The sequence below is a fragment of the Parambassis ranga genome, chromosome 24, assembly GCF_900634625.1.
Source record: "Parambassis ranga chromosome 24, fParRan2.1, whole genome shotgun sequence".
NCBI lineage: Eukaryota > Metazoa > Chordata > Actinopteri > Ambassidae > Parambassis > Parambassis ranga.
Window position 1 is genome coordinate 4,323,070 of NC_041043.1, and position 22,054 is coordinate 4,345,123.

General features: G+C 42.1%; 2 protein-coding genes across 3 annotated transcripts in view; one reads left to right on the plus strand and one right to left on the minus strand.

Moving 5' to 3' along the window:
• Positions 1–951: 951 nt before the first annotated feature.
• On the minus strand, positions 952–2,930 carry mrpl19 (mitochondrial ribosomal protein L19). The gene is made up of 6 exons (XM_028397520.1): positions 2,807–2,930; positions 2,517–2,637; positions 2,289–2,407; positions 1,986–2,120; positions 1,553–1,734; positions 952–1,458 (listed from the first exon to the last, which is right to left on the minus strand). Exons 1-6 carry the CDS (start codon positions 2,883–2,885, stop codon positions 1,237–1,239), a joined length of 858 nt encoding a protein of 285 aa, XP_028253321.1. The 5' UTR covers positions 2,886–2,930; the 3' UTR covers positions 952–1,236.
• A 543-nt stretch (positions 2,931–3,473) lies between these two features.
• The window catches only part of eva1aa (eva-1 homolog A, regulator of programmed cell death a), a 60,227-nt gene continuing 41,646 nt past the window's right edge, over positions 3,474–22,054 (plus strand). For both annotated transcript variants that reach the window (XM_028397216.1, XM_028397217.1), the window contains exon 1: positions 3,474–3,699. In XM_028397216.1, coding sequence (XP_028253017.1) covers positions 3,591–3,699 — 109 coding nt within the window. In that variant the 5' untranslated portion in view covers positions 3,474–3,590. The remainder of the gene's footprint in view (positions 3,700–22,054) is intronic.

A 22,054-nucleotide genomic window follows, 5' to 3' on the forward strand; every position in this document is an offset into this window, starting at 1 on the left:
GGGTCCAAGTGTTTTTATACTACCCGGCTGACGCTCTAACATACCATCTCAACACCGCAATTTTCCATCCACAACAGTAAAACACTACCGGGTGTCTCTGGTGTTCACTCCCTGAATACTAGTTTTTAGTAGTTCCATGGTTTGTTCCAGGATGCAGGTTTACTGATTATCTGGAAATATTCACAAGAACCCTCTCTGACTGTAAATTGATTTAACATTTTTAACTGGATAGTTGAACTCGTTCTTTTTTTGGAGCAGACCAGTCATATGTTAAATAAATAATACAACAATTGTTTATTTTAGGAGCCAGGAGTTCCCCTCAAAACAGTTATATAACTGCTGATGGATACAGCATAAATAGAGAAATAGTGCCACCTAGTGTCTGAAATGGAGTCAGACGACTAACAGCTGGTGTATTCCAACACTCACACTGTCTTTACCGGCTCTGTCCTGTACTACAGGGTCACACGAGGATGGAGCCTCTCCCAGCTGTCAATGGTGCAAGAGGTGGGCTACACCCTGGGCAGGTAGCCAGTCTATCACAGGGCCAACATAGGTAACAACTTAATATCTATGTCCTTCGCATGTGGGGGGGAAATAGGAATAGGTTCAAACCAGGAACCTTTTAGCTGTGGGATGGCAGTGCTAACCACTGCACCATGCTATTGAGCATGTCAACTGGGGCAGGATGATTTTTACTTTGCAGCATGCAAGACAGCATTAACATCATGGATGACATCACATGAGGTATCTACAACGAAAGCACAGCTGACAGAAACATCAGCAGAGTTCTCCTGGTCAAACTGTCTCCTGTTGCTCTGATGTGGTGTTTCCAACTTTTCAGCATGCAGGCATGTGAATTTCATGTACCAGTGCAGTTTTCGAGGGCAGCTGCAGTGCTTTTTATTATGAGTAAATAGTAAACAGCTTCTTGATTCAGAATGCAAGAAATACATAGGTAGGTGTATTTGTTTTTATTATAGAAACAACTTAATATCCACATAATGGCAAGAAATTCATATGCTGAGCAGACAGATGAAGCCATGTGAGTCATAACATTTTTCATATTGAAGCTCCTTTTGTACAATGACATGGATGATCTTCAGTGAATTAATTATCTGATCAGTTGTTCCACATGCAAACCTTATTTTCCAATAATTTCCCCATTCCTAGAAAAGTCTGTGTTGATGGTTAGATTGATGAAGATTCACTCTACAGATCTACAGTGGATCTTCCTCACTTGCTTAATTCCTTCTGTACATCAATGAGGATCTTCTCCTCCAGTTTGGAGGTGTCGTATTCCTTCAGCATGTCATACTCCTGCCACGGCTGTGCCCACTTCTGGGCGTGCTCCATCTGTTCTGGCGTCAGGGAGAGCTCGAAGCGGATTCCCTGGATGTTGAACTTGGGCCGTTCCCAGCGTTTAGACCATGGCTTTGGGCGCATCCTAACTTTGATCTGGTGAACATACATAAATAAACATTTAAATCAAATCCCTCATCATTTATATGCAATTAATATTCATATGACCTAACACATCTTGCAGTCTTACTTTGTTCACAGGCACATCTCCGGTAGCAGAGAAGGGCGCAGGTTTCATTTCTGGGTCCACCGTGCTGTACTCAGGCAGAGCGTCTCTCAGGTACATCAGGTTGTCATCCAGTCTTTTCTCCAGCTTCAACACTTCAATCTTCTGTACACGAGGGCTGTACAATTCGTAACAGATCTCCACACCTAAGCCACACATTAGAGTAAATCATTGATGTATTGCTGACATTTTGTTGACTGTGCTCTAATCAATCAGATAATAATTTAATCATTAGGACAATAAAAACATAATAGGAAAGAAATTATGAAGTAAAGTTTAAAGAAGCCACCCTGACAAGCAACATAAATTACTCTTTATATTAACACAAGAGTGATAACTTTAACCACCTGATTGATCAAAACTAGTTCTTGCTGCAGTGACAATGTCACTCACTCACCTTGGCTGTCAATGATGTTCCTCAGGACAAATGTGGCACCCAGCCCTTTGCCCCCCCTCTGGATACAGATGCCAACAAAGCGATTGGTTTTCCCATTAGCATTTGGATCAGCCATGGTCACAGCTAGAATACTCCCTGAAAGCAATTTAAATATTGTTCACAACTTAAACGCTGGAGATTAAAACAGAAATCATGTAGAAATAATTAAACTGGTTTGGAACTATCAAATTAGTTATAGTGGGGTATAAGCAGAGGTGAATAGGACCCTCTCATCTTGTAGTGGGAATGGACCTGACCACTTACCAACATAGAATTCAGGGATATCCAGCGTTTTCCTCCTACGAATCATGTCTTTCCTCTCTAGGAAAAACTTGAAAGGGTCTGTCCTCTGTCTGGGAGGAATGAACTCTGGACTCAGAAACCTAACAGGAAGAGGCAAGCACGAGTTTAAGACCTTCACCTTACAGAGTAACGCAGAGAACGTGTGTCTGTATCTGTGAGATACAGTCTCTGTAGCACAAAGCAACATACTTTCGCAGAGATGCCGCAGTCTGCGTTTTGTCTATGATGACAGGTTTAGATGGAGGGATGAATTTGGGTGGTTGGCCGTCATTTCCAGGAGCCAGGCGACACACGGACGTAGATAAAAATCCTAAACATGATCAGGAAAAACAAAAACATGTTTTTTAAAGATCAGGAAAAGGGCTAGCAACATTCCACCGTTAGCAAAGCTAGCTCACGGTAGCTAAGACAACTTTTCGCCACGTGTGAGCAAACTCTGAATCATTTGACAAAACAACAAACGTGTTGAATATACTTACGTTCATTTTGGAGTTGTAGGTTTCGTAATAACCTTAGAGAAGTGATAAATTTGTCAAACCCTTTCGTGCAGGCTGCCATGTCTGACCTTCTGTTGTCACATGGGAAGTTTTACGGAAGCCGTGGCGGAAAAAACTCCTATGAAACGCGATTTCTTTAAACTGTAGTATAGCGAGATATCCACAAGATGGCGGAACAGTTCCGTCCGTCGTTTGTCGTTTGGTCTGTTTTCTGTTCACAAAAAATATTATTTTTTCACATATTAAACAATAATCTGAATCATATTCCATCTTTGTGTCTGTAAAATAGCCACATCTGGCTTAGCTTGTAAATATATTTAACACAAATTATATTAAAATATTAATTATAATAATATATAATGATCTGAATCTATTTATTTATTATGCAGTCTAGGAGAAAGTGGTTCTTGTATTTGTTTGTTTGTTTGTTTTTCTTTCTGTTATATTTCAGTTGGTGGGCTATTTTGCCCCCAGTGCATGTTTGGCAGGCAACTCAGAGACTGCACCGCTCCTTCAGGTGGGCCGCCTGCCTCCACAGCACAACACGCCTGCTGGAAATGCCCTCAGTCATAAAGAGCCGTGCTCCAGCTCAGAGCAGGAACGTCGCTCCCAGTCTCACAGCAGTGTGGTGGTGCTGCTGGCAGTGGGAGGATGACATGGGGCCGCGCACCTCCTGCATGCGACGCACAATCTAAAATTCGATGCTGCTGTTTCTGCTGGACTTTCTAATGTTACAGAGAAAATCTCAAACTTTGAGGCTTCAAGGATGTTCTTCTCAGATGGGACTCTGTCAGCCGTCAGTTTTTCACTCCTGTTGGGAATAACGTGTCTGACCGTCCTCTGCGATCTCACCAAGGGCTCTTCAGACTTAACAGGTAGGAAGAAATGGGACAAAAGTTCTGTTTTGTAGGCTTTAATGAGCACGTTCAGATGACCCACACTTGTTGTTTTTGCGCTGCGTAACTGCACTCATATGACTCCATCACAATTTCTGGAGTGAAAATCCAGCTCGGATGAGTCATTACGCACGCTTCGAACTTTAACGCAACAACCGTGAGCAGTGTTTTGAGCGCTGCGTCGCATCAGCCCGTCCTCTCAGGACGACCCGTGCCTGTGGCGTGCTGCAGCATGCACATGTTTGCTTCATAAACTGAGGAGGACACAACTTAAACATGCGGAAAGACCTGTGTTATGCTTATCTGTTCTGGCATTCATTCTGTTAAGGATGGCCCACATAAAGCACTTGAATCAACATCTCTGCTAAAACCGTGGGGATTAGTTGGTTTTCATCATGCCCTGTTTATGATGCAGCAGAGATAACTGGAATAATGTGGTTAATGTGTTACTGGATAGGAACTATTGTCTAGACTAAATACTGCCCTGTGTAAAACAAGAGCTGTTTGATGATTTTCTGTGCTAGCCACACATGTTCATATTAGTGCCTTTTTACTTTAAGTTTATATGCAAGCTGCTGGCTTTTAGGTTATTACTAAACCAAGTGTTGCATTAAAGCCTGTTGAGCCCAAAGGCAAGCCTGTAGGATTTGTTTACAGTGCCATAAAACAGGAAGGGAGCTTTGTGTCGGTGTTAATTGGCCACTAATGGGTCTAATGGTTAGAAACGAGTGGACTAACACTATGTGGAAAGGTGCTAAAGAGCAGATGAATGTAACATGCATCCCTCCTGAGTATGATTCTGTGTGCATGTGTCCATGTTGCTGCCTATAATGAGCTGCTAAAAGATTATGGTGTGGTGAAGGCTGTTGGGTAAAATTGCCATACACGTGTGGTTGGGTGTTGATGCCATTTCTGCTGCTCACTGCAGGTTTACCAATACCAGGCATACACACGTGATTATGCAAATGCAGTTTGGCAGGAGTTAAATTGTTAAAATCTCAGCTTTGCTGCTCTGAACCTTTGCTCCAGAGAAAAAGGGGACAATCTTTTGGCAGCTGGCTCTGTAGGGACATTAGGCCTTTTTCCACTGCAGGAAGTCACCTCTATGTGTTCTTATTAATGCTGGAACTGTCCCTGTCTGCATGCTGTCTTGAGGTGTTTTCAACCACAGGAACTAAAGGGTTGATTAAGTGCATGCTACAACTTGGTGCATGTTCCTTCTACTGGGACGTTAGGTTCTTCTGAGCCCAGAAAAATGGCTTAAAGTTCCCTCTCAGCAGAAACTGAAACATCACCTTGTGCGCCCAGTGACTGATACACCATGGGGGAACCCCATAATGCAGGACAGGCTGATAAAGAGACTGTTTCTGTAAATCAGCGGCAGCCCCAAGTTCCTGTGGTTAAAAATCACTACTTCAAGGCTATGTCAGGGGATTCTTGCTTTTAAGTGGCCCTAACAGCCGACACTTGTCAATGTTTGGCTTGACTGGACCACTCTTGTTGTTGTTTTGGTTCCCTTTCAGTTGAAGTTGTTGTATCCATCACATAATTATGAGTCTGGTGGATTCTGCACTGCAGTGGAAACCAAAAGCCCAAAAACAAAAGGCCTTTCTAGTCAGCACCACTTTGCTCTTGTTTCAGGTTCCTGCAGTGGAAAATGGTCTATTGTTTTGTAACTTTCCAGATTTTGTTTGGCTCTCTGGGTTTGTTGGGGTTCTGTGCGACATGGTTTTATAGAAATGCTGACTAAGCATGCCTGTGAAAAGAAAGGAGAAAAGGGACTGCCTCAGAATACCTCAGGGACAAAGAAATCCTTCAGTCCTTCTCACATTCTTGACCAGTTGGAGTCTCCCTGGAAACTGTGTAGAGTTCTTTGACTGACAGGTGCTGTCGACCTGCAGGGTGAAGGAAGTGCTGGGTTTAGATCTAACATCTGTCAGTCAGACCACTGATCGATCAGGTGTTTGGATCAGGGATGGTAAGGCGGTGGAGCCAAAAGTTGGTTTCACAGTTTGTAGTAAAAGTTCCTCTGCTTTAAACGTTTTGAATTTGCACCTTTTTGGTTAACGACTGGCAGTTTCATATTTCATCAGGAGCTTTGAACTCACTGCTGAAAAGAAAAAAAAAACTATGTTGGTGGGTAATTTAATTCTGCCTCTGCCCCGCTATCATCTTCTATTACAGTACACAGCTGCCTGAACAGCTAATTAGAGGTGCAGAGTGAGCTGTGCAACACTTAAGAGCCTTTAGGCTAACGGTGGCATCGGGCTGTTTAATTAATGCTTTGTATTACGAGTTTATGATCCTTTGTTGTTGTTTTAGGGCTTTTCTAAACAGAAAACTGAGCAGATGCATCTTTTATCAGACACCAAACTGTCTACCTGTCATCTAATAATACTAAACATTTCTATTGCCCACTTTTTGAAGCTTGACACACAATTATTGGCTGTAATTTCTGCCCGTCTGTCTTCAACTGGATTTCATTATACGCAGAATGGTAACAGGTTGCTGCCAGCACACACTGTAGTGTTGAGCTGCTAGAGGGTGATGAAGGCTGTGCTGTTTTGGGGGTGGGTGGGGGGTCAAAACAATAACAGGAATTGAGCATTTTGCTGCCTTCATCCTGAGTTACTCACTTTATCTGTAAGCCGAATGACACACAGACATATTGTATGTGTATTTTAGCTGCAGAATTGTGGCGAAGCACTGATTGTTTGTCAGATGTTACCAGATGAATGGTGTTTGTATGATGTTAGCAAAGGGAGCCACTTTCCTTCTTTTTCTCTGTCATAAAAGAAAACCCAGTAGGCAAAGCCCTATTTAACCCCAGTCAATGGGATGTGAGGCTGTTGAGGGGCCAAGGGGTCAACTGAGGTCAACCCATAGTAAGTGTGAGTGTGTGGTGAGGGGGACTTATCATCCATCTTTGCTCTTTGTTCCCCCCCTGTCGAACCTCCCTGCATGTTGTTCTCACACAGGAGGAAGGTGGGAGTCAACACGACGCTGTTGACTTGTGCGTGTAATAAATTTAGAAGGTTCAGAAGGAGATACAGGTGTTTGGATACCTTGGATACCCTCTTTAGCTTAATTTTAAATGATAGTCGATGATCCTGGAATCAGACTATTAATAACAGTGAGCATTTTTGCTTATGAAATCAGGAAAATGTTTGAATCAGTTCATTGTTGACACATGTAGCTCACAGGAGGAGATTCTCACTGGGTAAATAACACTGGTTTCATTGAGATGTGGTGGAAGAGGGTGAGGCTCCTCATGAATGTTTTTGCATTGACATGAATACTTGCACGTTATAGGCGTTTGAGTCACCAGGCAGTGTTCACTTTCTCTCTGTGGACATCTGCTCTGTTCACACTCATAAGAAACCTTTGGAGTTGCCAGCATAAAGTCTGTCTTATCTGATTCAGACATTTGCATTCTCACATTCAGCAGTGATGTCCAAAAATCTTTGCCTGTTAGCCATTTGTGTGTAAAGATTGCCCCACATCAGTGACAGCTCAGTCCTAAGCTGCATGACGGTGCAGCTCACAGACACACAAATCCACTTCTTCTTTTGCCCCTATGTCCTGGATTACGCTACCCCTGACCCTCCCACACACACACACCACACACACACACACACATACATACAGATACAGCACCACTCACAGCCCCCTTAAATCTTAATCCGCTTTGATTTTTGAGTATGGGTAGCACACTGAACCCCATGCTCTCCTGTCTTGCACCCTTCCCCCCTCCTCACATCATCTCCCCCTCCTTTCTTTCTCCACTGCTTCTCCCCCCCGCCTCTTTACTGCCTCTACTCCTCCCAAGGGCTTGCCTGATCACTGTTTCTGTGTCTGCCTGTGTGCCAGGTGAGCTCTGTCCAAACAAATCCTGCCTCCCACTTGTTTTGTCTACTGCGGTGAAGGCAGGCGGCTGGGCGGACAGCGAGGGCCTGGCATAAGGCTGCTTTTCTCTCCAACTGAATAGAGAGAGGAGGTGTTTATCTTCAGAGTCAGAGTGATATTCTCTAGAGATAGCCCCCCCAACACTGAGTTTTAAAGTCATGATTTCTTCTTTCACTTTATGAATCCACCTAAATCACATTTTCTTTGTCAAATTAAACCCTATAAATCCTTTGTTTGTTGAAATATGGTTTTAGCAACAAAATGTAGATGAATTATGAAGAGCAAAACCTCAGTTATTGTCACCTGAATGTTTTGGCTTTTATCTGTACTACAGGGTTACGGAGCAGGCTGGAGACTGTGGGCTAGATGGTAGGTGTGGTACACCCTGGACAGGTCTATCAGGCTAACATAGACAGACAGACAACTAGTTACATTCACACCCACACCTATGGCCAGTTTAGAATCCCTAGTTAACTGAGAACCTTCTTGCTGTGAGGTGGCAAAGGAGACGGAAGTTAAAGCGCCTGTGAGTGCAGACAGCGTGGGGGTTTAATTCTGTGTGAGTGTGCCCCTGTATGCATTTATGGCACACAGTGTGTGGGGTGTGTGTAATTTAAGGTGGAAGTCTTGCCTGGCACAACATGAGATTGACGAAAGACATGACCTACTGTGTAAGTTCCTCCCCTAGGATACAGTAAGTATGTAAACACACACACACACACACACACACACACACATAAAGCAGAGCTTGACATCATGCTGGGGAACAATGAAGGGCTGATGAGTGATGGCTGTTTACAACAGGAAACCACTCATTTGAAGTACAGCATGAGGAAATTAAATCATACCACAGTGTGTGAAGTTAGTGTCACTGCACCATGATTAGAATTGTTTTTAAGCAACACCGCAAAGGAATTTTCCAAATAAGACGAGGGCTGAATACAAACCTGACATGATTAATGTAAAAGTGTGTTTAAAGCAGACGTAGTCTTAAAGGTGATCTCTGTGCGAGTCAAGTCGTAACACGGTTAAGATGCCACCCAAAAAGCAACAGTCTCAAAGTGTTATGTGGTTCTGTCATTAATTCATCTATTGTTTCATGCACACTGATAAGAATCTTTTCAATTTGTTTCTGTGAAATGGTACGTAGCCACTGAAACCTATGTCAGGAAGGAAGGAGGGCAGGTGGGAGCCTTCACCAAAAATGTGCTCATCCTGGAGTCATGGGGTCGTGTCCCTCCTGTGGCGCCGTTGGTAAAGTTTAGGTAATAAAGAAGAAAATATTGTAGTCTAAAAACCACAAAAACAGCTTATGTCAGTGTGCACAGGACACATTTCTACATCCTGTTATCAGACTGCTATCAGTGTGTTGACTGAGGGCTTTGGAAAAGAAAAAAGAAAACACTATAATTTGAGTGAGAGTAGGTGTCTCTTTTTTAAACAGTCTGATTTCGGGGTGAAACTTCAAAATTAAATCCTAGCTGCTTTCAAAATTGCTAACAGAGGCTAAAAAGCAGGCCTAACCATCAACCAGGTTCTTCATCAAGGCTTATTATCAGCAGAAAGCTGCTCCACCACTCAGCTCATAATGTGATAATCATTATTTTTACTCTTTCGCTGTGTAAAACCTCCCCAATCAGATGCTGAGCTGCATGGGTTTGTAGTAATAACTGGTATTGGGGAAAGAAGGAGGAGGAGGAGGGGGTGTAATTCCTAAAGCAGCGATGTATATATACACATTGCAGGTGTGTGTTTGCACTTGCCCTTTCCTGTGTGTGTGTGTGTGTGTGTGTGTGTGTGTGTGTGTGTGTGTGTGTGTGTGTGTGTGTGTGTGTGTGTGTGTGTGTGTGTGTGTGTGTGTGTGTGTGTGTGTGTGTGTGTGTGTGTGTGTGTGTGTGTGTGTGTGTGTGTGAGAAGGAGGTAGGAGCTCCAAAGAAAACACAGACGAGAAGATTCTTGAGTGGCACCCTGGTGTTGCAGCTGCTTTCCTCACATCTCTGCCGTCTGTTTAAAAGCATCAATCGAGTAATTAATTAAGCTTGCGGTGTCATTTGTCATATTCTATGAAACAAAAAAAAGCCAGTTGTCAGAGAGGTGGGATATCTGCTTCTGCAAGTATAGACGGGTGCATCGTTTAACTTTAAAACTGCAGATAAGTGTTGAGAAAGAGGCTGGTGTTTGCAATGACTCTGATCTCTTCATATCTCTAAATGAGCTCCCCAACAAACACATGCACATTTAAAAGAAACCAGCACATACACACACACACACACCTTTTTCTCCCCCTGCATCTTGGAGAATGTCAACCATGCTTTGATGCCCCTCCTCCTCCCCTCTTTTCTGTCTTCCTCTGTTTCCTGGGCGCTGATTTATGTTTGGTTTAGGAGTCAACATGTCCACCTACCTAGATCTGGCTTCTTTTTTTTTCTAATCATACCTCCATCCCTTGATCATTTCCTCTCTGTCATGCTTTCTGAGTAGAAAAAAAATAGTTTTTATAGTTTGATTAAACCCCTTGGGGGCACAGAGAGAGAGAGAGAGAGAGACAGGGAGAGATGGAGAGGTAGAGAGGTGGGGCGCACAAGGGCCAGTCTGAACAAGGAGGCATTGTGTCGCCCCCCAACTGTGTCGGACTGACAGTCTGCATTACAGCACGCTACAGCAGCCTGCTCCCCAAAGCGCTGCTAATCTGTTGCTTACTGGCCCTTCTAGCTAACACAGGTAAAGGGGGAGGGGGTTTTGTTGTGGTTATTAATCAGACTAAAGAAGCAACAATGATGTCTGTGATGCCATTTTTTCCCTTTTTTCACTTACTACACAAACAAGCTCTGAATGACTGCTGCAAAGTAAGCTTCCTCATTCAGCCTGGACGTTCCCGTGAATCTGTCTGTGTTTGTTGTTAATAGAAGGGGATCTCCCTGCTAAGTCCCATTGGACATGCTGCAGACAGCTTTTCACAGCCTCGGCTCCTTAGGAGTTGTTCTATTGCTTGTTTTCACAGAACAGCCCACCAGATAAGCTTGTTAATTCCCCCCAAAAGCTCAGCCTTTCAGTGCCCACCCACTCCAACAAAATATTTCTTTTCAGCACATGTCCCAAACCTCGTTTGAGGTATGCCGTCTTGCTGTTATAGCATTATATCTGATTTGGAAAGAGGTTTTTTTTTTGGTCTTTTGACAAAAATAGAAAGTGGCGTAAAGTGAAGGAGCAATTTGGAGGCTAATGGCTCACAACAGTACGTCATTATGGGTGTAATAAAGAGAATGGTGCTGCAAAATGTTTCATTATATTGATCGTGTCTAGTGAAGACACTTGGTGCATTTTAATGATGCATTTAAATAATATGATAAGAACATGATTTTTAGGGCTCCGATTTGAACCAAACTTCATTGTATAGCTAACTGCTAGAATAATCAGTGTCTCTGTGACTAAACTGGAAAATGATTGACAGACACCCATCGCTATGATGACCTCTCTGTCAAAACCCTCGGGTTACAACTGCTCCACCCAGCAATCCCTTAGATCCGATCTGTCGGGGTAAAAGGACGTCTGAAGAAGGACACATCTGTCGCTCCCTGTGTGACAATAAAGCTCACACACTGATGCATCTGTGTGGTGTCTGCAGGACTGTGGTTACTGATGAGCAGTCTGGCTGCCACCCAACTCTCCCAGGCCATTAAAGTGACCATTAAAATGACAGATCTGTCCTCCTCAGGCTCTCTCTCTCTTTCTGTCACACGCCTCCTGTGTGTCTGTGGGTCGTCTGGACATCCACAGTGAAGGGAATGGTGGGTGTTGGGTTCCCGGAACCCCTGTGCCTCTTCACTCTTTCACCCTTTACCCTCACATCCCCATCCGACCAGTGCTAAGAAACACACATGCACAGGCACCGGTAGGGAGTAAAAGTGTCCTTTTGCCTCGTGCCCTTTGACCCTCAAAGGTCATGAGGAGAGGCACGTGCTAACAGAGGTCATGGGAGGGCTTGGTTGGAACCACTGTTTGCTTTTTTGGGGGACTCCCTGAGGGAGACTTGGCGGAGACTCATGAGGACTTTGACATGGCAGATGTTTTATACCCAAAAACCCCCTCAGTTTAGACAACAGGCCCACAGGTGGATGTCCTCTCATTGTCTGCAGATATCGGTAACTCATCAGGCCTTTGTCAGTCAGTTTAAGCCTGTGGATGTGTGTTTTTTTTTGGCTGTGTGGTGTGAGTCTTGTTTTTGTTCATGTGGTCCTCCTCATCTCTCCTGACTCACCATGTGATATTCCTCCAGGTTTCTGCTCAAATAAACAGCATGTTATTATTTCTCTATTCACAGGTATCACAGCAACCAGTGCTTAAAAAGACTTTTTATTCATACTGAAAAGGTTAGGCTGCCTCCTCAGCTGGCTTTTGTATGTATTCATTTTTTCTGTTGGTGTATTTAAAGCTGTTTTGTAGTGCTATAATTGGGCTGTAAAACAGACGGGCCTTTATAAGCCTGGGAGAGGGCTGCTTTTAGATTCATTCATCATGTTGCAAACAATTAAATGAGCTGTGTTCAGGAGAGCTGGGGCTAGTTTGTTGTTCATGTCTAGGGGGGGATGGAAGGTGTGTGCTTGTGCATACCTTTAGTTTATATGTGTAGGTGTCAGAAAGATAAGCCATCACAGGAAGGAGGTGGAGGTGGAGGAGGAGAGAAGGACTTGACAAGTACAGTGTTTGTGTTTGTCCCAGGTTTTTAATGACTTCAGCTGCTCAGGCTCTGGTCCGTTTCCCTCTCTCCCCTCCTGTCTGGTGGGGTTGTGTGTTTTAGCAACCCCGTCATTCAAATTTTCAAATTTAAAGCTTTATTTATTCAGCTTGAGGTGATACTCCACAGGAACATTTCTGTTCATGTGTTAACAGGCATATTGTCTATGAAGCAGCAACATGCACTGGTAGTGGCAGCAGACGCCATGTGTAGGTGTATTATTTTCTAGTTACAAACACTCATTTGTGTTGTATATCATTTATTCTGTTTGGATGAAAGTCTGCAGGTAGCACTGGTGGACAAGCTGGAGAAACTTCCAGCACATTTTGAGTCTCATTCAACAAACCCACGTTATTAAGATGTTTTCACAATGAAACTAAGATCAGCACTCACCTAGTGTTAGTTCAGTTATGGCTTACTCTGAAGCCAGTCAGAAAAGGTGTTTTCTTTTTTTTTTTTATAATTAATTTTTTATTAATATTCATAACAAGTTCAACATACATTATCAACGTTGTTGATCATTGTCACCGAACCTGAATATTCCCTTTTTTTTTAAATCAAAAAAGACATACAAAAAGGAGAAACGAAACATTTACAAATACAAGTAATAATAAACTAGGGAGTGAGTTGAGTTTGCTGCTGTAATTACATATTGTAGAGTTTGAGATGAACAAAATCAAAATCCGGTCTGTGTTGTTTTATATAATCCATCCATTTCTTCCATCGCGATTGAAACAGGTCCGTCTTATAATTCACATCTGCTGTCATTTTCTCCAACCTACATATGCCTATTATAATGTCCATCCACTGATCCAAAGTTGGGCTATCTTGTGAAAGCCATCTTCTTGTGAGGGCTTTTTTTCCTGCCACCAACAGAATATTAAACAGATACTTGTCTCTCTTCGACCAGTCTCCAGGCACAAGTCCAAAGAAAAAAGTTTTACTGTCGAAAGGCAGGTGGCATCCAAATATTTCCTGTATTGCCTTATGTATTCCCTTCCAGTACGTTCTAATAACCGCACAATCCCAAAAAACATGATAATGATTCGCTTTTACATTTCCACAATTTCTCCAACAAGTTGGGAGGTTCCCTTCATAGTGAGATTTTTGGCAAGGTGTAATAAAATATCTTATCTGGTTCTTCCAGCCGAATTCCTTCCAACTCTGCGAGCTACTACATTTCCACTGATATGTCCACATTGTCTTCCATTCTTCTGCAGTTATATTGATCCCTCCCTCCAGTTCCCACTTTGTTTTAACATACATGGTAGTGTGTGTTTTCATGCTTGTAAGTCCTTTGTACAGCCCTGAAATGATACCCCTATCTTTATTTGAACCATATGCTCTTTTAAATAAGTTTAACAGCTGTCTGCTTGATTCTGAAACCCCTTTGATCCTATCACTAACAAAATGTCTCATCTGCAAATAACGATAAAAATCCTGTGCTTCTAGTGAGTATTTCTCTTTAATCTTTTCGAAACTAAGTAAGGTATCTTCCTTCATTATCTTACATAAAGCTGTTATACCTTTATATGTCCAATTCTTGAATCTAGCATCTAATTTATTTGGAGCAAAGTGTGTATCATAAGCACACCACTTCAGAGATACTATGGACTCTTCTAATTTATATTCTGTAATTACTGTTTTCCAACTCGTCAGAGTTAATTTGATCCATGGATTTTCTATCTGTCTAATGAGATCTTGTAAATTACTATCTGCCAAAATCGCTTGTATAGGAATGGAGGTCAGTTTCTCTTCCATACTTTTCCACTGAGCTTCATATGAGGGATTACACCAACATATTGCAGTCTTTAGTTGTGCTGCCCAATAGTAGTCTCTGAGGGAGGGAAGGCCCCATCCTCCCTTTTCTTTGGGTAGCTGTAAAGTTTTAAATCGAATTCTAGGCCTTTTACCCTGCCATATGTATCTAGACAGAATTTTATTCCACTCATTGAATTCCTTTTGGTTTATTTCTATTGGTAAAGTTTGAAACAAATATAATAATTTGGGTAGAATAGTCATTTTAATTGAGTCTATCCTTGAGCTAAAACTGAGATATGGAATCAAGTTCCACCTTGCTATATCGTCCTTAATTTTCTTTTTTATTGGTGAGTAATTGCATTCTAATAATTCAGTGAGTACCTTTGGTATTATTATTCCTAAATATTTAATATGCTCCATATGCCACATCAGTTGGTATTTACTTCTAATTTCTTGTGGTGGATTATAGTTGTATGTAAGAGATTGAGTTTTATTTATATTGATTCTGTATCCTGATAGTTTGCCGTAGTATTCAAATGATTGCATTAGTATGGGCAGGGATTTTGTTGGTAGGCCAAGAAAGATCAAAATATCATCTGCATAGCATGCTATTTTATTCTCATTCCCATGGATATTTATACCTTCTATTTCTTCGTTTTGTCTTATATGTTGAGCAAATGGCTCTAAATATAACGCAAATAGTAGTGGTGAGCACGCACATCCCTGCCTTGTGCCTCTTTCCAATTTAATGCTATTCGATAAGCTTCCATTAACTTTAACTCTTGCCGTGGGTTGATTATATAATGCCTGAATTGTTTTAATTAATGTTTCGTGTAGGCCAAATCTATGTAGAACTTGATATAAAAATTTCCAGTTCACAGAATCAAATGCCTTTTCGGCGTCAACACTTATTAACAGTGCTGTTACTGTATTTGTTTGAATGTGATTAATAATTTGCAATGTTCGTCGTATATTGTCTTGCGTTTGACGTTCTCGGATAAAACCTGTTTGATCACTATGTATTAAATTAGGCAGAAACTTTTCCAATCGTCTAGCTATGATGGAGGTGAATAACCTGTAGTCTATATTAAGAACTGATATTGGCCTGTATGATCCACACTCTAATCTATCTTTATTTTCTTTTGGAATGGCAGAGATTATTGCTTCCTTCCAACTAGGAGGTGTCTGTGCATTCTTTAAGACCCAATTCATCGTAGGAAGCATCACTGGTATTAATTCTTCTTTCAATTCCTTATACCATTCTGCTGTATAGCCATCTGATCCTGGTGATTTGTTTAATTTGAGTTTACTTATTGCCAATTTTAATTCTTTTTCTGTTATGTCCTTAGTCATTGTCCTATTCTGGTCTTCATTTAATGTTGGCAGCTCTAAGGAACCTAGAAAGGAGTCTATTTCAGCTATGTTGCCCCCCTCTTCTTTAGAGTAGAGGTCCTTATAAAATGTTTCGAAGGCTTCCTGAATTTCATTTGGCTTAGTTTTTATTATTTTTGTCACTGGATCTTTAATTTTGTGGACTGTGTTTTGTGCAATTTTCTTCTTTAGTTTCCAGGCCAAAACCTTCATTGATTTAGATCCGCCCTCATAATATCTCTGTTTAAGGAACATTAGGTTTTTCTTAATTTCATGTGTAGCCAATTCATTAATCTCGTTCCTTGTGTTTTTGATTTCCCCCAATATTTTCTGTTCCATTTTCGTCTTATGTTTTTCCTCTAATTCTTTAAGTTTATTTTGTAGTTCCTCTAATTTCTTGTTTCTCATCTTTTTTTTATAACAGGATATTGCTATTATTCTCCCTCTTATAACAGCTTTTAAAGCATCCCACAAAATGGGAGGAGACACATCATCCTTATCATTTAATTCCAAGTATAAGTGAATCTCCCTTTTCATCTGTTTTTTAAATTGAGGATCATTAAGTAGGCTCGAATTCAATTTCCAATTATTGGTTTTTGGCTGTAGGTTCAGATCAACAGACAGGTATACAGGTGCGTGGTCACTTAAGTCTATTGTGCCTATTTCGCAGGAGTTTATTTTATCTTTGTCTTTTCCAAAGGTTATAAAATAGTCTATTCTCGTGTATATTGCGTGTGGGGAAGAGTAGTAAGTGTAATCTCTTTGATTCGGATGGAAATCTCTCCATATATCAAGTAAACCGACCTCCATAAGTAACATATTAACTTTCTTAACTAGTGACTTTGCATCCTGTGTTTTTCCATTAGATGTGTCTAATTTTGGTTGTAAATGTATATTTAGATCTCCTCCACAAATTAGAAGACCTGCTGTCTCTGATATCATCATATCAACCATTTTTTTAAAGAAATGGATGTCACATCCAGGCGGCGCATATATATTTAACAATGTGATCGGATTCCCTTCAATTTTTCCCCTTACTAAAATAAATCGTCCCTCCTTATCATTTATCTCATGTATTTTTTCAAATTGTAATTTGCCTGATAGAAGGATGGCGACTCCCCTCCTTCGTCCAGATTTATATGAAGAGAAGAACACATCTGTGAAACCCATTCTTTTTAATTTCTCATGTTCTTTACAGTCTAAATGAGTTTCCTGTAAGTACACTATTTGTGCTTGTTCTCTCTTCATTTTAGCTAAAATCTTATTTCGTTTAATTGGATTTAACAGACCATTCACATTATAGGAGCAAACTTTTATCTTATCTCTAACCATATTTGGGTTGCTTGAAAGCTTTTAAACCAGCATAACTAAATGTATTCAAAACACTCCCTGAACATACATAAATGAACATCACATGAACCCTAGAACTATATAGAACAAATATATTGACTTCCAACTGTGGGGTCTCCAATCTGACCCTAAATAAACCCCCATGAAAAGGAGGCTTCGAGGGGGGGCCTCTCCCACCCATGGGTGAAAAAGGGCCTTCCTTTGCCATCGGCCAATGTCCATTCTTTTGGCAACATAGGTAACGCACCCGACCATATATATTTTTTTTTATTCTCATTGCCATTTATAGTACTTTTTTTTTTTTTTTTCAAATAAAAATATCTCAACAAGTGTACTATATCCGTGGCCAGCCTAATCAGTTTATTTCGTGGCATCTATATCTCTCTATCAAGCCCCTTCACTTATCTGTCTCCCAGTGTCCTGCAGTTATTCCTGCTCTTGGCGTCTGAATGCTTGAAGTCTTTCCTTGTAGTTCCCGGTCTGATCCTTATTCCTCCGTCCTCTGGTCCGCTTCTCCGTGCGCCACGATAAGCGTTGTATCTGCTCCAGAAGGGTCTCCGGCCGTTTAATTACGGTCACCGGGAATCCCCTCCTCGCCATATCCCCAGTCGCCTCCTCCACCGAACCGTACAGTACCGTCCCCTCCGAATAAAAAACCCTCATCTTTGCCGGGAATGGGGTCTGGAACCTGATCTTCCTCTCTTTCAGCACAGATTTCACTTCTGCGTATTCCCTTCGTTGCTTTAGAACCACGGGCGCGTAGTCGTGGTCTAGGTTAATCTTGTTTCCCAGGTATTCAAACCCACGTTTCTGCCAGGTCAGTTTTAGTATTTCTTCTTTTGTTCTGTAGCTGGCTATTTTGGCAACAATGGATCGCGGCGGCGCGTCTGGTGGTGGCCTTGGCACAAGCGCCCGATGCGCTCTCTCAACTCGCAGCTCAGCTGAGTCGGGCAGGTCTAAGTTTTCTCTCAATAAGCGTTCCACAAAGCAAACCATTGACGGGGCTTCATCTTCCGATCCCTCTTTGACACCATGTATTCTAATATTTTCCCTTCTTGAACGTCCCTCCAGGTCCGTTAGCCTGGTCTCCATTTCGGTTTGCAGTTTTAACATCTCCCTCATGGCGCCCTCATTAGCTTGTATCTGCGTTTCAGCCTCCATTATCCGTTCTTCTGCCTCTTCCACTCTCTTGTTTGTGTTGAGTATTTCCTCTCTGATTCCCTTTAGCTGTGTGCCATTGTCCTTTCTGAATTCCCTTAGTTCTCTGAGTATAAGGTCCAGGCTCGCGTCATTATTGCGTTCCCCTTCATCAAGTAGCCCATCGTTATCCTCCATGGCGCTGCTAACCGGCGAAGCCTGTTCAGCTCGGTCTCTCTCGTGCTGTACAACGTTGGACTTCTTGCTGTATTTTCCTCTTGGCATCTTAACGCCCTAAACGTCCTTCATGCTCTTTCCGGTTTTTATTTTATAAATTCGGGTCGTTATGGGCTATTTTTAACTCAAGTGTCGGGAGCTCGTTCTCTATGCTGCCATCTTCTAGCCTACCAACCCGGAAGTCCCAGAAAAGGTGTTTTCATGGCAGTGGATTATTCAGAGTATGATCTTATTTGGGTTATATTGGAGTATTGCTGTGCATGTGAACATAGTCACTTTGAAAGTTGCCATTGCTTTGAACATGAACCATGCAGCCTACCAAAACAAAGGAAACACGGCAAATATGGAAGGAAACCTTAACGAGCAAGCCTAACTTATGTATGAGACTGATCATGTTTTTTAGGTGCGTTTCTGTTTTAAACATTAAAAAAACTGAAACACTGTAATGTGGGTTTAGCCTCAGGCGGCCATCACATAAGGATATCGATAAAACATAGAGGTTTGCACGCACTCCTTTTTATACCACTGATTTCCAGCAGCGCAGAATTTCAGTGCATCAGTGAACCAAATCTAAACATTTGGACTTATTTTGCATTTTTATATATCACTTCTGGTGACAGCTAGCTGAAGAAAAAGTGAGAATAAATGCAGAACCCTTATGTTTCATGTTTTGCCACTATGAATTTTCACGCTGTTGCCTCAAAGTGACAAGTTGAATGACTAGCTGACTGAAACCCACACAAACACACCCAGAGATGAGGGTCAAACCTATAAATCTTAATATACTTCCTGAATCATGAGCAGCGCCCTCAGCTTCTTTTCGTTTCTGCCATGCTTCTCTGGTTTCACGATTTGATCAGTGTTAATAGTAAAGTGTGAAACAAGCAGTGAAGCTGAGGGTTGCATCCAGGAGAGAAACATCACATGTGAATAAGCCAGTTCCTTTATGTAGTTTGACCAAATTTTGAGTGATGCTGATGCACCGCATGCTAACATACTATCACAATATTACCTCATTTTTACATTTTTGTATTCATGTGGATTTAATAATTGTTTTTTATTTCAGATTTGGGGATACATTATGATAGAAAAAGAGGGCATCATGTATAGACGTTCTGGTTATATTCAAGCTGTCAAGCAGTTTTTCACTCATCACGCTCTGCAGGTCTTGAAAGGACTTTCAGGGAGCACAGCGACTACAACAGTACATGTATAGTTTAAAAAGTTAATCCCTGCATCAAATTTAACTGCTGATGATGACTGTGCTCCTTTTATGCCCCCACACTGCGGCCGGCTAGAAAGTAGGCTAATCCAAAACGTGACTATAATACCAAGACTAATGTATTGTAAGCAGAGGAATGTGATGTATTTTAGGAATGTGTGTGTGTGTTTTTTTTGTCCCAAATCTGAATGGCTTAACAGTGAGGACTGTACTTGGCATGTTTACAGCATTCAGTGTGTAGCTTTGTGACATCTGTGTGAACCTTCAGGAGTTTTGTGAGGATCTGATTTCATGTCGCCGCACCTCATTAGCCCGTCTCATTCAGCATTCATGATAGAATGTTCACCTCGGGTCTGCAGAGGTAAACGCAGAGTTTTGACCTCATGTGATTTATAGCTGGTGGTTGTTTTATCTAAAAGTCATGCCGAGCTCCAGGCCTCTGCACCGCCTCTGTGGTTTGTGGAGGAAAGTAATTACTACAGGGCCTAAAGCCACCAGCTCTGGCCTTTGGACCTCTGTTGCCACATCCTGTATGCAGTGGCTGTTCTCTTTTTTTCTCTTCCCCTGTCCATACTGCTGTCTTGCTCTGAATCTATATGCAGCTTTCTTCTCTTATACACTTAAATAAAACACTTAATTATCATGCAGTGTATATCGACCCCTTTCCACCTTATTTGCATTGATCTCTGCCTTTTCTTCTCCTCTTCGTCTCCTCGCCAGCCTTCTCTGGAGCGTTGCCGGAGTGCGGCCTGTGTCTTTGAGGGAAACCTCAGTTCTTTCCAGAAATTACCACTTAAAGGGAATTCCTTCTGCAGCAGCAGGCCTGCAGCTCTGTATCTTTGAACATTTGATGGTTTGATGGCTATAATTTGCTTAAAATAACACCAATAAAGTTATGAAGCTGTAAATGCCTAAATGTACTAAGATGAAACGCAGTTGCAGCCTCTAATTCTGCAGCACTGCTCTGCCTCGCTTACGTTCTATGGAATGCACTCTGAGGTGCTGTTACAGATACTTTTTTTATTACATGATCTTGCTGTTGAGGTTTATAGCGATAGCTTGTTGATTATCTCTAAACTATAATGTAAACATGCAGTTATTGTGGCTTTAAGCTAAGCTGTAATCTTTTAATATCGTGCAGTATTATACATTCTTGCCCCGTACAAGAGGCTTTGCAAACATTACTTCACAAGCAAGATAAAACTGAGCTGAAAAAGAAGCCAATGCTATTATAACACGTCAGTAATGCTGCGGTGCATTGTTCCTTTACTCGAGCTGAACCAATAGGGGGAGGTGGCATCTTTCAAAAAGAGGGGGAAAGCCCTGAGCATGAGTAACACAGACTTTCCACCCAAACTGTCTCCTCACTCATTGCTCCTCCTCCTCCTCCTCCGCCCTCCCTCTGCTCATGTCAGATGTACCTGTCAGACTCTAAGCAGACACTGAACACCTCAGCTTAGCAGACCATGAGGAGAATTACTGAGAGCTTCCTGACTTGGAAGGAGGGGCAGGTTAGATTGCAGCTTTTTTCCCTCACTGATTTTAAGCAGTTACCCACACTCAGCCGTAAATTGACATCGGTGTGTGATATGCAGCAGATTGTGTCTAATCACTGATCACACAAAGGAAACCCCTTCCAAGTAGGCCTTCTTTCTGTGTCATGTTGACACAACACAGTGGCCCATCACTAATCTCCATCATACCTGACCCCCCTCCCTCTCCGGGTCAGACTTTAGGTCTTCAGGTCTGTCACATGACCACAAATGAGGAGCTAATAATCACTAGTGTCTCTATTTTTTAGCTTTATGATTGGCTGGACATTCTTGTTCACTGCATCATGTGACATCCTCATCTGAGTTGGGGGGGATAGATACAAAAGGCAGGTGCAAATTCATAACAAATCCTTCTGCTGCTTGTGCAGAGATTAAATGGACCTTTCAGTGCCATTCATGGCAAGAGCAAGCTGCTTGTACACGATCTGTATCGCGACCGCAACCTCCTGTCTTTTAATGAGCGAATAAACAAACGAGCAGACACAATAAGCACAGTGCTCTTTTGTCAAGGGGAAAGGGCAGAGAGCTAGTTAAAGAAGGGGTCTGGCTCCACATGAAAAGAAACGAGGAGTTAAAAGGGAGGAGGAGAGGTGCCTGGGTGTTCCTCCAGCATTGTTCAGCCTTCTGCCTTTGAGGGACACCTGTCATTGGCTGGGCGGTCCACACAGGTGCCTTAACGCCGCCTGATTTGTTGGCCTTGAAAGGAGGCTTCAGTCAACAGGTAGCGTGAAAGGAACAATAGTGATGATCCTGAAGAAGGGAGGGAGACAGAGAGAGGGAGAACGAGTGGGAGGAGGGTGGGATGGTGAAAGGAAAAAAAAAAGAAATGGATTCTTTAGAAAGCACCTGAGGGTTTGTGTGAGATAATCTGTTTGCTTTTTACTCCCCCTTTGTAGGGTGGAGGAAAGCGTATCGGTGTGTTTGTGGTGCTCAAACTGTTGCACAAGGATCTCTCAAGAAACCTCCAAGCAGCCCGCGCAAATTCCCTCATCTGTCTCGGTTTCACCTCCTTCATAACCTCGTCCGTTTCCATGGTTGCACGACCTTAACCGAGGCCTGGCA